We start from the raw sequence: 14302 nt of genomic DNA, 5'->3' as shown, positions 1-14302 counted from the left end.
TTTGATTTTTTTTTTCTTTTCTGTTTGAAAAACCGAATATTACATGGATAAAAAGAATATAGCTTCAGGGAGCTTTTTTTTCTGCCCGAGAAAAGCTTTTCATAATATGACTGAGAATGCATTTGCATCTGTCATAAGTCATAAGCTATGTATTTTATATACAAAGCTATGCATTACAAACTACACAGTTTAATGCAAGTTGTTGCCTGAGTTCTCTAATTAGTATTTTTCCCGTACTATATGCAGAACAATAACAGGAAACACTTATATTATAATTACTTAAATCAGGACTCTGTAACACAATTTATCTTTATTCTTAAGGAATAAAGACAACGACGTGATTTGAAAGAATGTGGTTTCAAAGGTTGTACAGTAACACCCCCTTTGTAGTTGTCAGATGTGACTTGACGTCAAGATAGCAGTATTGTCTCACTTCCACCCTGGCATAAGTCGCCTCATATATTCACTGCCACCAGTTGTCTAGCTGTGTGGATCATAAGTTATACCAGTCTAAGCCTTTGCAGATTTATACTATAGATCAGTTTGAAAAACTGACTGCTGTTTCAACCTGATGTCATCTTTATTCCAAACCAGCTTTCACCACACTCAATTGTAGACGTGAACACGGCTGTAAATTACAAAACATAGTCATAATTTTAGGTTAGTTGGTTCAATTAAATCCGCCTGCTCACTGTTCTCAGTAATATTTACAGTATCTCACTGGCACAGAAAGCAGACTGCGAGCCTTGTCACGAAAAGAGATGGATGTTCAGAAAGCATAAATAGTGGGCACGGTGCCTTTTATCTAGAAATACTTCCTGGCATATAGCACCCATCTCTTTCACATCAGTGAATAGGAACTGAAAAGAAAACTCGAGAGATCAAACAGACAAAGTTAATCAGAAGAAAACCAAAAGACGTGCATTGAGATGCGAAGACTCTCCGCGCCAGACCTGCTCCTTATTCTCTGCTCCCCCTTTTCTTTACACCTCTCCCTGAAGCAAACTCGCGAGTCTCCCCCTGGACTTCAATTGTCAGCTGGAGAAGAAAAAATAGAGGAGGTGGGGTGAGCAAGAGAGAGGGGGAGGGGGAGAGCGAGAGAGAGAGAGAGAAAACAGGTGACAGCGACTGGCAGAAGGACGAACGCTCTGTTAAGTTCAGCACAGAGTAACAGGGCCATGGGGACTGTAGGAAACAATATCCTTACAGAAGAAAAATAGCAAAATAAAAGATGCTGCAACATTGACATCTAGAGAAAATAATATCTGGCAGCGAATGAGTTATAGAGCTAAGCAGAAATTGATTTGAGAGGAGATGAGAGAGGCTTATTTTTGCAGTAGGAAGTAAGAAGTGTAAGGCTTCCTTTGTTAGTCCATTCATAAACATTTGACAGCCCACTGTGTTTTTGAAAAAATAAAAAAAAAGGATATTATTCAGTATTTTAATACACAATATCTTAGTCTTTTGTACTGTCTTCTTCCACTCACTCCCAACTGGTAGATGACAGATGACTCCCCCTCCCTGAGCCTGGTTTCCTTCTATTAAAAGGGAGTTTTTCCTTCCCACAGTCACCAAAGTGCTTGCTCACAGTCATCTGATTCTTGTGGTTTTATCTGTATTATTGTAGGGTCTTAAACTCACAATATAAAGCTCATTGAGGTAACTGTTGTTGTGATTCGGTGTTATATAAATAAAATAAATGGTCATTCCATGTTGCCCTTTTAATGTAATTTTTGCCCTTTGTTCGTTTTTTTTGCTTTGTTTGCTTTGTTAAAGAATATTTTACTGGTTAGTTAGTTTTACATTTCTTTGGCAGAATGCAGCATGTTTATGACAGCAGCAGGTTAAATTCAGACTTAAACATTTCAGTCTCCTTCAGTATTTAAAGTGACTCACTGGCTGCTGCCCTGTTCCAACCAGCACCGCCCACTGCTTGCTTTAAAATTATAATTGTTTTTTAAACCCTTCTGAAGGTGATTTTAAAAAAAACTGCAGCATCCCTTGTTTCTCACCTCATGTAAGTTTTTCACAGCAAATATATGCACTGCTATTAACAGGCCCCGGGTGTCCGAATATTTTTGCACCATACCATAATGTTTGAGTCATATTTCCTTTCCACTTTCAAGCTTTTCCTCTCAGCGCAAGCTTTTTTTTAATAATGCCTTGTGACTTTACCACAAGCAAAAAGCGTCAAAAGCAATTGTTTGCTAGAGGAAAGTCAAGTACTGTGTATCTCAAATTATTATCTCATTTCATGCTGCTGACTAAAGATTATATTCAAAACATAACTGCATTTAACAACTCATCAGTTGCATTTTGTCTTCACGTATAAAGAGTCCGTGTTGCTCTAAAATTAAACAGGTGCTTGCATTTAAGCAAACAATACATTTTTGACTAAACAAAGGCTCTTGGAAGGATTCAGACTGGACACAGATTTATCAGCTTCTCAGACGCTTGCCAGCCCTGTAATAATTTGTGAAAAAGAGCACTTTTAATATACTGGAATCAGCTGAGCCTTTTTAGATAGATATATGGAAATCGCCAAATAGAGATGAACACCAGAATATGTGTTTTTTCTGCCCTTGACATGAAGTCTCTTGCATAAGATGTATTTTATAACAAAGCGGTTTGGTACTGTTGCAGGCACGATCCAGAGTTAACACCTTTATTGAGAACGGTATCAAAAGAAGGTTGACTTTTATGATTTGAATGACAACAAAAGGCAAGTTGGACACAATTTTTTACATCTTAAATACCGCTGAGATTTATTAAATCACTGAGAGGTGAACTGAAAAATCTGATTACATGTTACACTGCGGTGTTCTACTGCCGAACTGTGGATTATGACTTTTGACTGGATGTTAATTTGTCACATTCTGCCCACCAAAAGCATTATTAGTCACTGACCCAGTCTCCAAACTTCCCAGATTCTGATGCTATAAAGCATCCACAGCATGAGCCGGATCCACGGAGGATCCATGCCACGACCACAGGACATTTTAGGAAAGCTGTAACAATGAATACTGTGTCTCTGGATGAAATCATGTGCTGGCAGCATGATCATACAGAAGAGCAGACGACCAAGAAAGGAAGATTACTGAACAAGTGAATGAGAGTAATTTTATCTCTTCGAGCAGGATGCAAACTAATTAAATGCTCCAGACAAATGAAGCCATTTAAAAGCCTCTTATTCTACTATGAATGATGCCTTGCTACCTACAGTGTCCCTACTGCTATTTTTTCTTGGGCTAAGAGTCCTACCCTTCTGCAGAACAAAGATCAGAAAATTATAGGAGTGAGATATTTATTCCTGTGTGTCATTCTGCAACAGTGGCTTGTAGTATGGCACTGCACTGTTAAATGCATCCCTGTTGTTTCCTAAGACAAAGAATGGTCGGCTTAAAGAATACATTTATCTGAGTGTAGCATATTAAGCTAAGCATTGCCTCCTGTGGACAAAGAGATGGGGATTTTCTTGATGCCCTTCTTGCCCTGGAGGAATTGTTCTGAGCTTTCACATGAGTTGCCATATACCCTTAAAACAACAAGCTCTGCTTTTGTTCAATTTTTCTCCGGTGTCCAAATCCTCCACTCATTTCATTACTTCAAGAGAGATGCCACAGGAATGTCTCTGCCCACACACCTCTGTCCTGGTCCTAGCCTAGCAAAGAGTTTTGACGCAGTTACCATTGTCATTGTGAAATGAAATAGGCCAACCCTGATTGTGTTGAGTCTACTCAGTAGTTCCCTCTGGGTGTGTGGTCCCCTGTCGCCCTCTGTAATTCAGCTGAAATGTGCCCTATAAGCCCTGTTGGAAACAAAGAAATATTTTAGGTCCCTCTAACTGGGCACTATTGCTGTTCAGTCCTCTGACTTGCAGGAATGTCTTCCCTGACAGTGGGCAAGTTTGGTCTCTGTCTCCCTGCTGCATTTTATGTTGCTCCCCTTTTGCTCCTGTGTTCTTAGACAGTTGAAGACCTCGATAGTGTGTGTGGGGGAGAATTTCATGCTGCTGGCTGTCGCTCCCACAATGCACTGTCTCACTTGCAAGACACTCAAAATCTCCCATTGAGATATAATGTGCTGGAGTTAAGTGACATACTGTAGAGGTCATATTCCTGTTTTGCAATCAAGACCACAAAGGTTGGGGAAAAGTCGCACCAGCTGCCATTTCCCAGAGGCTTTTCCAGCAGGAGCAAAATGTAGATTTACCATCAGTCCTCCAGTCGCAAGATTGTTCTGCTTAAATTTAAAAAAAAAAATGTTTTGGATCTTGAGAGCCCAAGCTGTGATAAAAGTACCTGGTAATCATTCTCCTGGTAGGCAGGCAGAATGAGACCTACTAGAGTGATCCATGGGGAAGATACTTATATCCTGAGGATACCCTCTTGCTTGCTACCTCTTACCTCTCCTCCCTGCAATAAACCTACTGAAAACTTGTGTGTTTATGTGCACATGAGTGGATCTTTATCTTTTGAAGCAGAAAACTCACTGCTTTCTGCTAACCATACCATGGCATAATGGTAATAAAAAAACATTTTACTGTTATCCTAGTAGCTCTGAATAGTGTGGTTCCTGTGTGGCACACACACAGGGATGATTCAGCTCATATTGATGCAGTCTTGGTATGTTATAATATGAATCATTACTCATAAGTGAACAGCGCTTTATGTTCGATGCCAAGTCTCAGATAGCTTCATATAGCTCAGACTGTGAAAGGAGCAGTTTGATTTAAGGAGGTCTGTCAGACAGTGAGGACCAAAGTTTCAGTTTCCACCAGTGGTATAAGGGACAAGGAGCCCTGTACTTACTTCCTTGTAGGTCTTTACTAACACGGTGTCTGCAGCAGTGGGCAGAGAAGATTTATCTCGAATCAGTCTCCTCTCTCTTCTCTTCTCTTTTCAACAATTTCCCCCTTGTAGGTGGGAGTATCCAGTGGAAAGTTTCGATCTCTCAGCGAGAATTGATTATTATTCACTATACTTTTTCAATTGAGCTCTCCATGACCTTTGAGTAGATTTCTATCTATTTCTTTCATATTTTCTTGTTACTTTTAACTCTGCTAAGACTGAATGATTTGTATGCCATTTGGTCCATCCTAATTTAATCCTTCAACAACAAAAAAAACAGTGCGAGTGCTTGCAATGCCTTTTAAGCCTTACACTTTAGATTTTATCAGGTCTAAGTCAGTTTATTCTTAGCTGTTTTGTTGAGGGAATGATTGCCCAGTTTGTGCATTTATTGTAGAACTCACAGCAATGTGAACTAGGTCTTTGTAAGCTTCAAGGAGGCATGTATTTTGACTGTGTAATGGCATTTGTTGGCAGATAGCAATCTTCCCTCAGGTGTCAGGTAGTGGTCCTGTATATTACCTCTGTTTTTGTATTTGTATTTGTATTGCATCTTTATTTTTAACACATTAAAATGCATCACACAGCAGAGATTAAAGATCATTTTGAAAAATTAGCATACAATGTGAGGAAAGCATATGGAAGAAGCCCTGTGCAGCTACCGTAGTTACTCAACTGAACATGTTCAAATCAGATCATCTTCTATTTTCAGATTTTAAAGTCACACACAAAGGGGCCTCATTTTATACACTCAGTATCTTTGATAAGTTTGAAATCATGTAACGAATATTGTACTGATACAATACAGCAATATGCAAAAAGAGGCTATTTACTAATTGTGATTTTCTTACCTTTCCAGCTCAGGAGCAGAACTTTGGGGATCAGTTCCTTCATGTTTTCCTTCAAGATGGAAGCCCTGTTGCTAAACTTGGTTGTGGTGGCAGTCATATTTTGCATGCAGCTGTAAATCAGAACATCAATAACAACAGATGGACGTCAGTCACCATCAGGTAACGATATGGTGCTTCTACTTTGCTGTCATTCACCTAGAATTCAACTGCCAGGGAAGAACGTTTTTTGTAACATGTGTCAAGCAGGCCTAGAACGATTGAAGGTACAGTCAGTCATTTTTTGAAGTTATTTAATAGAAAAAAGAAAACTGTACTCATAGGTTCCAACAAACTGATGCATTCTCATAAAAGCTATTATAAATCTATTAAAAATACTGTTGTGGGAGGATCAAAGAGGATCAAAATGTGTTCATCATGCTTGTGTATTCCCGATATTGTCTCAATAATTTGTTATCAACATTCATTGTCTGTACAGCTGACAAGAGCTGAGTAAACAACAACTAGTTGTAAGCTAACATTATGCCCGCTAATGTTAGGCTCAGTTGTCCTTAAAATCGCACTTTCCCGTTACAGTCTTTCAAGCAACAGACTCCAACAAAGTTACATCCACCCATAACGGACTCCTTTCACAAAATGTTACAGACTTTTCTAGCGTAAAAGAAGGTGGACACTTCTCAGTCAGCATTGCCAGCTGAGGTAAACAGTAGGTTGATGGCCTTCCACAGACTGGGAAAAGCTCAGGAGCAAATCGGGATCTGGAACAGTCAATAGTAGAAACAATCTAAATCTTCTTTAAATGAATGTTTTTGATCTCTGTTTGTTGGCTAAAATGTGTTTTACATACTGTAACTGTACATTTGTGAACTAAAATAATGAATAGTAATATGTAAATTGTTTACATCTTATCGGCATTATTTTTTACCTATCAACAGTTTTAAAACTCCACTAGCATACACAAATTGCATAAAAACAATAGCAAAATATCCATCTTACTAGTAACTAAATTTAGCTCCTTTTTTATGTCCTTTAGTAATACTGCTTATGAAAAGGCATAAGCAACAAATATAACTACTCTTTAGATTTATCATGGGAAAACATCTCACTTTCAAACATTTGGCAGTAGACTCGTTACCAGACCTGATTCATATATATTTTGACTTATTGCTTGTTCCTTTCAAATAGTTCTGATCAGCCATCCTTCCCCCTGCACTGCTGATCTTGTGTCTCTGTACTGCACACAAAGGCTTAGAGGCTTCATCACTGTGGGGCAGAGTAAGCCAGCAGGAGAAATGAGAGAGTGCCTGCTGCTGAGCTCTGCTTCTATTTGCTCCTGATCGGCAATTTTATTCATATGCAAATGAGCCCATGACATCATCAAGTCATGTTTGAGCACAGAGTACCTACTTTCCTTGGGTGATAGTTGGCAACACTGAATACAGATGCCTTGCTGTTGTCAGCATGTATGCAGTGCAGTGCTGTGGTTGTATCTAACTGTAAATACTGTAATCCAGACTCCAATGACCGGTGAAAAAATTGAAATTGCCTGAAGGCACTGTAACACAGTCTCATCTCCATATTTTTTTTCCCAATCTTTCCCTCTTGCATGACTCTCAAATGCTCTTTTTTTCTATCTTGCTGTCATCTCGGGTTGTGTGGTGCCACTGCACCTAACATCGGAAAGGGAAAACATTTACCTGTTTTTATACAAATACAGTTACACCCCTTTGACTTTCTCATGTTATACCCATAAATGTCTGTCTGTTGCACCACACAGCAGCGTTGCTACAAAGCCTATTCAACATTACCCGACCAAGCTTCAGTACTATAGTATGAAAACATTGACACTCATTTTTCATAAGCTTTATTTCTGGTGACATAACTGCTGCACGGGGTACGACGTCGCAGATGCAAAAATGCTTGTTTGTTTTTTACTTAAATTGTTTTCCCTACATTATGATCACATATAATTAAGCAAAAATCCAACTTAAAACCATGATAAAGAGTGTTAATGTTTCTTTTCCTCGCCCTATTTGAAATCCTCTTAGCTATGAAGGAACACTGTTTAGCAGTCGTGCACCACTTCGTCTTGCTAATCATCCTCAACAAAGGGATAAAAGACATTATGAATATTTAATCAAGAATTTAGAAGCCAGTCCTGACAGTAAACATAATTGAATGAATCACATTTTCCTTTTGTTGGTCTTCAAAAGGAAAATGTGATTCATTTCACTGAAACATTCAGGACTGTTTAAATTGGCTGCCACATACATGAAATATAAAGTCCATACCTTTCTCTCCAGTGAGCTTCCATTGAATTATGAACACTTTGGCTGTGTAGAAACACTGAGTTTGGTTTCGGGAAAATGGATTATAATAACTTATATTATATTTATTCAGACACGCTATCAATAGCTATGCAGATTTTCTAAATGTAATGGTGTTACGGTGCATTGTGTTTTCACAAAACCGTGTGTAACGCAAAGGCAGATTGATAACAGCTGTGAAGCATGCAAAACATTTCCACAAGGCAGCAACTTTGTATTATATTTTCCCTCTCCAGAAATGTTTAATTGTATTATTTCACTTAAAGCACAAATGGGCTGTAGCACTCCAGAGCAGACAAATGCTGGCAAGACAAAAAGCCACTGCTGAAATGCCCCTTGCTGCCAGATAAATTCACAAAGGGGAGTGTGCAGGGGGGATGCTGTGTCATTTTTCATTTGGGGAGGACATGTTTGTTGCTGGCTTGGTTTTTGATGTTGGGAAGTTTTCCTTTGGGGATGTTTAAGGCAATACTGCTGCGATTAAATTTGAGAGTGGCAGACTCCAAACGCTCCCCTGGTCATTTGTGAGGTGTGTATGCTTTTAGCTGAATCCCGTACTACTTGCCATTCACTGTTGGAGTAATTTCCATTTACACTCAGTCAAAGATCAACAAGGATGACACACAGCATTCTGCAGCATCACATTTCTTACCTTGTCAGAGGTGAACTCGGAGTCCCTGGCAGACATGATTATTTAAATTTATGCTGCTTTTGTTGGTGCTTTTTTCTCTTCAGTCAAAGGAATGGGAGTAGTGTCTCAAGTATGATTCAGGCTTACTGAAAAATATTCTTTTTTGTCTGACTGAGGATCCTGTGTCTAGCACCTTCTGGGTTTTGATGTTCATGTTGATGTTTTTTACTGTTGAAAATGCACCAAATTTTCAGTTTGTGTAGAAGCAGTGCATGAATACCTCGTCATCACGTCTTTTCTTACAACCTTTGTTTGAAAGGATGAAAATGTCAGCGTTCTGCTTGATCACTGAAAGCAAAGATTCTCAAAAAAACTTGCCTTTAGTCTTCTTTGGTGATGCCATAGGGTAGTATTGCAGGTTGTTTTAATTCTGTCTTGAATTGCTTTGATTTCAAAAGAAATGTACATCTGTATTTACACTTTATTAGGTACACCTTGACAATACTGGGTTGGACTCTCCTTTTCCCTTTAAAACTGTCCTAATTCGTGTCCTAATTCTTCATGGCATAGATTCAGCAAGAGGCTGGAAACAATCCTCAAGACTTTTGGTCTTGGCATGAGAGCATCACACAGATGTTGCAGATGCAAATCTTTTGCTCCACCACATCACAAAGGTGCTCTGTTGGATTGAGATCTTGTGATTGTGGAGGCCATTTGAGCAAAGTGTTGTTCTTGTTCAAGAAACCAGTTTCAGATGATTTGGGCTTTTTGACATGGCACCGTGTCCTGCTGAAAGCAGCAATCAGAAGGCGTGCACTCTGTGGCCATAAAGGGATTGGCATGGTTGGTAATAATACTCAAGTAGGCTATAGCATTTAAACGATGGTACTAAGGCACCTAAAGTGTGCCCCACAAAGTACCGCCCACACATTACACCTCAATCAGCAGCCTGAGCCGCAAAAACAAGGCAGGATGGATCCAGGTTTTCATGGTTTTCATACCAAATTCAGACCAGTCATCTGAATGCTGCAGCAGAAATTGAGGCTCATCAGACCAGGCAACATTTTTCCACTTTTCTCCTTTTTAGGTTTGGTAAGTCTGTGTGAGCTGTAGCCTCAGTTTCTGTTCTTAGTTGACAGGACGGGCACCCGGTGTGGTCTTCTGCTGCTACTTCAGGTTCAAATTGATCTGCCTGCACAGATGCTCTTCTGCATATCCTGGTTGTAACGAGTGGCTATTCTGGTTACTGTTACCATCCTGTCAGCTCAGTGCAGTCTCACTTCTAGCAACAACAAGGCATTTTCACCCTGAGAACTCCCACTCACTGGATATTTTCTCTCTATCAGAACATTCTCTGTAAATCCTAGAAATGGCCGTGTGGAAAAAAATCCCAGTAGATCAGCAGTTCCTGAAATACTCAAACCAGCTCGTCTGGCACCAACAACCGTACCACATTCAAAGTCACTTAAACCACCGTTCTTCACGATTCTGATGCTCGGTTTGAACTGCAGCAGCTCGTCTTGACCCTTTCTACGTGTTTAAATGCTCGGAGTTTCTCCCACGGAATTGGATGATTTGTGATAATGAGCAATTGAACAGGTTTGCCTAATGAAGTGCTTCTCAGTGAATGTGTATTTCATAATTAGATCCCTTAAATCACTTTTCTTTTAAATTAGCACCGTATTCACATTACAGCCACATTATAGGTGGGTTGTTTTGTCCAAGCAATGTTTTTGTACACATACTCTTGAGTGTCTTTCCTCCAGCACAGAACAGAATGAGCCAAGGATCAGTCAACCAAGTCTATGACTAATGGATGAGGCCATGATGTCCAGACTTTTACTTCCTCTACAGCTCCGATAAACGAAAACAAAACACTGGTTCACGATTCTTCTAATGCAGCTCTTGCTATGCCCTTCCTGTGTGTCCTGAAATAGTATGTGCTTGCTCTGACCACAAAACACAGGACAGCAAATAACAGGAAGAGCATTAATTATTAGTTGCTGATTAAATTATTATGATTCTCTAACTGTTGCTTTTCACAATAATAAAAGAATTTAAAAAATGGCGACTTTAGTTTCTCGTTCAGTTTTTAATTCAGCGAGCATGCTATCATTTGCATCGCATATTGAACTTTAACGATTATTTAATTATTTAATCGTTAAACTTATATTTAATGGCCTGTTCAGTGATCATCGAATAGTTTTGTAGAAAAAAATGAACATGTGGGTGTGAAATGTCTCCTAGCAACAGCCGCTGGTACCAGGAAGAAAACAGACTTATGCTGTGAGAAGAAACACTGGAAAGAATTTCAAAAAAGTAACTTATTTCAGGGCATCTCAGGGAGTCGGGGAATCTGACTTCTTTGAATTATTGTCACAGAAACATTGGAAACTCCGCTTTCTGAGTTCGAGTCCTCTTCAGCTCCGAAACGCTGATTTACTTCACTCAGCATAATGTTTGCTGATATAGAACTAAGAGGGCATTTTAGTGCGAGTCAATCAATGGTGCATTTTGTTATACGATGTGGTTAGATCAATCTTATGATTTGCGTCTATCCTATTAATGGGTACATAACCCCTTTGCAGTTTGTGAAAGTAATTACCAAACTGCTACATTACAAGTGAACACTTCCCTGCTGGGTATTAATCCTTTGGAGAGTAATAGAGAAAAATGTATTTGGGGAAATGGCACGCCATATGTGCGCTTGTTTCAAAAGTATCTGATTTAATAAGGGCCGTTTTTGTTTTTGAAACCACGTCCTTTTTTTTTTTCACAGCAAGGTATATGTATCAATTACACACTATTCAGAGTTGTATTGACAAGTCCTCCCATGAAAGATTCAGCAGCAGCCCTGCCTGCTCACTTGGAGTTTCTTTTGTGAAGCTTCACAATACCACGAGTGTTGCTGTGTGCTGTCTAATTGTATTGCTGGAGATATAATGATAGAACACAGGCTACCCAAATTAATTGAGGCTTGCCAGTCACAGCACAAATTATGCAGCAAATGCTGCAGTGCTGCTTGTGTGAAAGTAACTGCACCAGAGCCAGCCATTACAGTCAATGTAGGTGTAGTTTATGATCTGATAAAGAGCATGTTGCACTTATGGAAAAAACAACAACAAAAACAACAAACAGACCCCTTTGTATATCTTGTGCAATAGGTGCAGTGGTGTGATTTGTAACCATATGTAAGGTTATTTTCAGTTAAATCAGATGCAGCGCCGCGACCTGTTGTGCTAATAAGAATATCAAAGTAACAGTTGGTACTTGTCTTCTTTGTGTGTGTGTGCCAGCTACAGCTCACTGATAATAAACCCTACTGAGCATAGTCTCCATTTGCAGAACTAACAGACACTTAAATCAATCAAATGACTCACAAATGATAACTTCACAACTTACATGTTACACATTATGATTTGCTCTTTGTAAGAATCAGAAATATGGCTAGAATAACAAGGCTTTTTTGTGCCTTTTTTCCCCCAGACACTAAAAACTGTTGCAAGGGCACCGTGCAGTGCATGATGTTTTACTGCCATCTGTTGCCAATACTTTCAGATGTTTCATGCAAAAGTAATATTTTAATGATTGTCCTCCTTTATTATTAGTTGTCTGCAGGGGACTGTGAAGAGGGAATGTTCTTATTGGATTGTAGAGACAAACACCCACCTTCAGGTTTAACAAATACCTCTGTGTAAAGGTGCAGTCCTGAAAATATTTGCAAGGTCCCTTAACATTCCAGGTAATATTTCAGTGGTGATCCTCCGGAAAGTTGCTGTAATGCAGTTGCCCTTAATTAGTCACACACCAGACGCAGTCTAAATGAGGATGTTAGAGATGACAAATCACTCATGATTAGAACATTAGCCAGATGAACAAATGCATAAATGATGATTGAGTTAGGAAAATGATCACAGCCATATTGTGGTGTGGTCTGTCTTTGGAGAAATATTTATCCGTCTCTGTTTGTTTACCTCAAACTGGAACTTTGCTGCGTGGGTCCTGTGAGACCCAGAAATGAATGGTGCACAAGGGGCCCAATAAGAAATCACAGTTTCTTCCCTACATTAGAGAAAACCACTGTTTCTTTTCCTTCTTATTCATTCATATGTTTGTTTGTTTGGTTTTGGGCTTGTGTGTATGTGTGTGGCGATTATAATGTGGAGCTGTAGGTCATATTTCTAGCTATCTACACCACATAAAGTAGTTGTACTCATTTTTAAAAATATATAAATAGTCACGTTTTCCTTAAAGCAAGACTATTGTAAATTAGCTTGCTGGAATATTAAATGTGCTCATAAGAACTCATCAAGTTCGCTTACTTTGTGTGCATGCTTTCCATATCTCCCAGGGACAGTTTTTGTAGCATCAGTAGCCCGAATAAAAGCTACTGTGGTAAGCACCAAAATATTCATCAAGCGCCCTCAGCAATAGAGGTTGTAATGATGTTGTGATGTTTCATACCTCGCAAAATGGTCCATTTTTGTTGCACAAAGATAAGGATTGATATATCGCACAACTCTATCCCTTTCATTAGGATCCAAGGAACAGCGGGGCAATATCCCAATGTAAGAGAGTGAGCTCACTGGAACACACTGAGCACCACCAGGATGTTAATGGATGTCTTTTGTGGACATTAGGTTGCCTTTCACATTTGCCAATGTAAATGTGCCTTAATTTATCAGTGAGTGTGTACAAAACGGCTCTTATGATTTCCACACCTGTAATTAGTCCTACCTGAAGTTGAGTATGATTGCCGCAGGGAGGTGTCCTGGAAGGCTGTTTCAAATTAGCAGGAGGGCGATTGCTCTGATTGTTTCCATCTGGCTATTAAAGCAGACGTTTGAGGGTTGTTCCTCATCAGTCATCATCGGTACAGTCAAAAAGAATGGCTGAATAAGTTACGAAATACGCACAATCGTAGTTGTGTGGCGTGTTTACAGGCTGGTGGCAAAGAAACCCACAGAACACAAAGGGCATCACGCATTGCCGTGTTTACGTGTGTGGCGGAGAGCGTGCAACCTTTTGCATAATGTTGAGCCTTTTAAAGTGGCTTCTATTGTGTACTGCCAGCATAAGGCCGGTGATGAATTGGGGAGAGGGGATCACTTGACTTTGCCAGAGCTGGAATATGACACAAGTAGACCATCTACTTAACATTACGGCTGCAACATTAATGACTACTACAATTGTATATTTCCCCAGAGAGACGCTGAGGGTCAAATGATAAAATTATCTTCCTTCTCATTAGGTTTGTAATGTATATCTAGTTTGTGCCCTCGTTTTTATCATTAATTAATCCTGAATGACATAATGAGCACTCATACCCATAATCATGTTTTTGGCCTATTGTTATCATTGTTATCAGTAGTAGCAGTGGTAGAAAATCATAGAAAATGTTATTAAAACTGGTATTTATGTCACAGATCATGTACCTGGTTATGATTGGTGATCTCACTCTGTGGTTTTTCTTTAGGCACTCCATAGGTACTGTTGCATTACTGTGTCCATTTCAATTTGGCTGAGAAACACAACTACTTACAGAAAATAAAAAGCACTGCAGCACTGAGCCAAAACCTGTTTCTGGCTTTCTTATTTAAATCCAAAACTGGGGAAAACATTGCCTGTTTTTTCTTGTCTCTCCTG

The 14302-nt window shown here is 39.4% G+C and overlaps 1 protein-coding gene across 1 annotated transcript in view; it reads left to right on the top strand.

Annotated features, from left to right (window-relative positions):
• Positions 1-14302, top strand: part of LOC146655767 (protein eyes shut homolog) — a 95092-nt gene that overhangs the window by 42024 nt on the left and 38766 nt on the right. The window contains exon 7 of the mRNA XM_085428894.1: positions 5710-5860. Within this exon, the coding sequence (XP_085285020.1) occupies positions 5710-5860 (151 nt within the window). The remainder of the gene's footprint in view (positions 1-5709; positions 5861-14302) is intronic.

This window comes from Rhamphochromis longiceps, linkage group LG13 (assembly GCF_057381845.1).
Source record: "Rhamphochromis longiceps isolate RC_006_pf linkage group LG13, R_longiceps_female_GT1.1, whole genome shotgun sequence".
NCBI classification, from domain to species: Eukaryota; Metazoa; Chordata; class Actinopteri; order Cichliformes; family Cichlidae; genus Rhamphochromis; species Rhamphochromis longiceps.
Note: the sequence above shows the minus strand (reverse complement) of the source record. Positions and strands in the feature narration are given on the sequence as shown.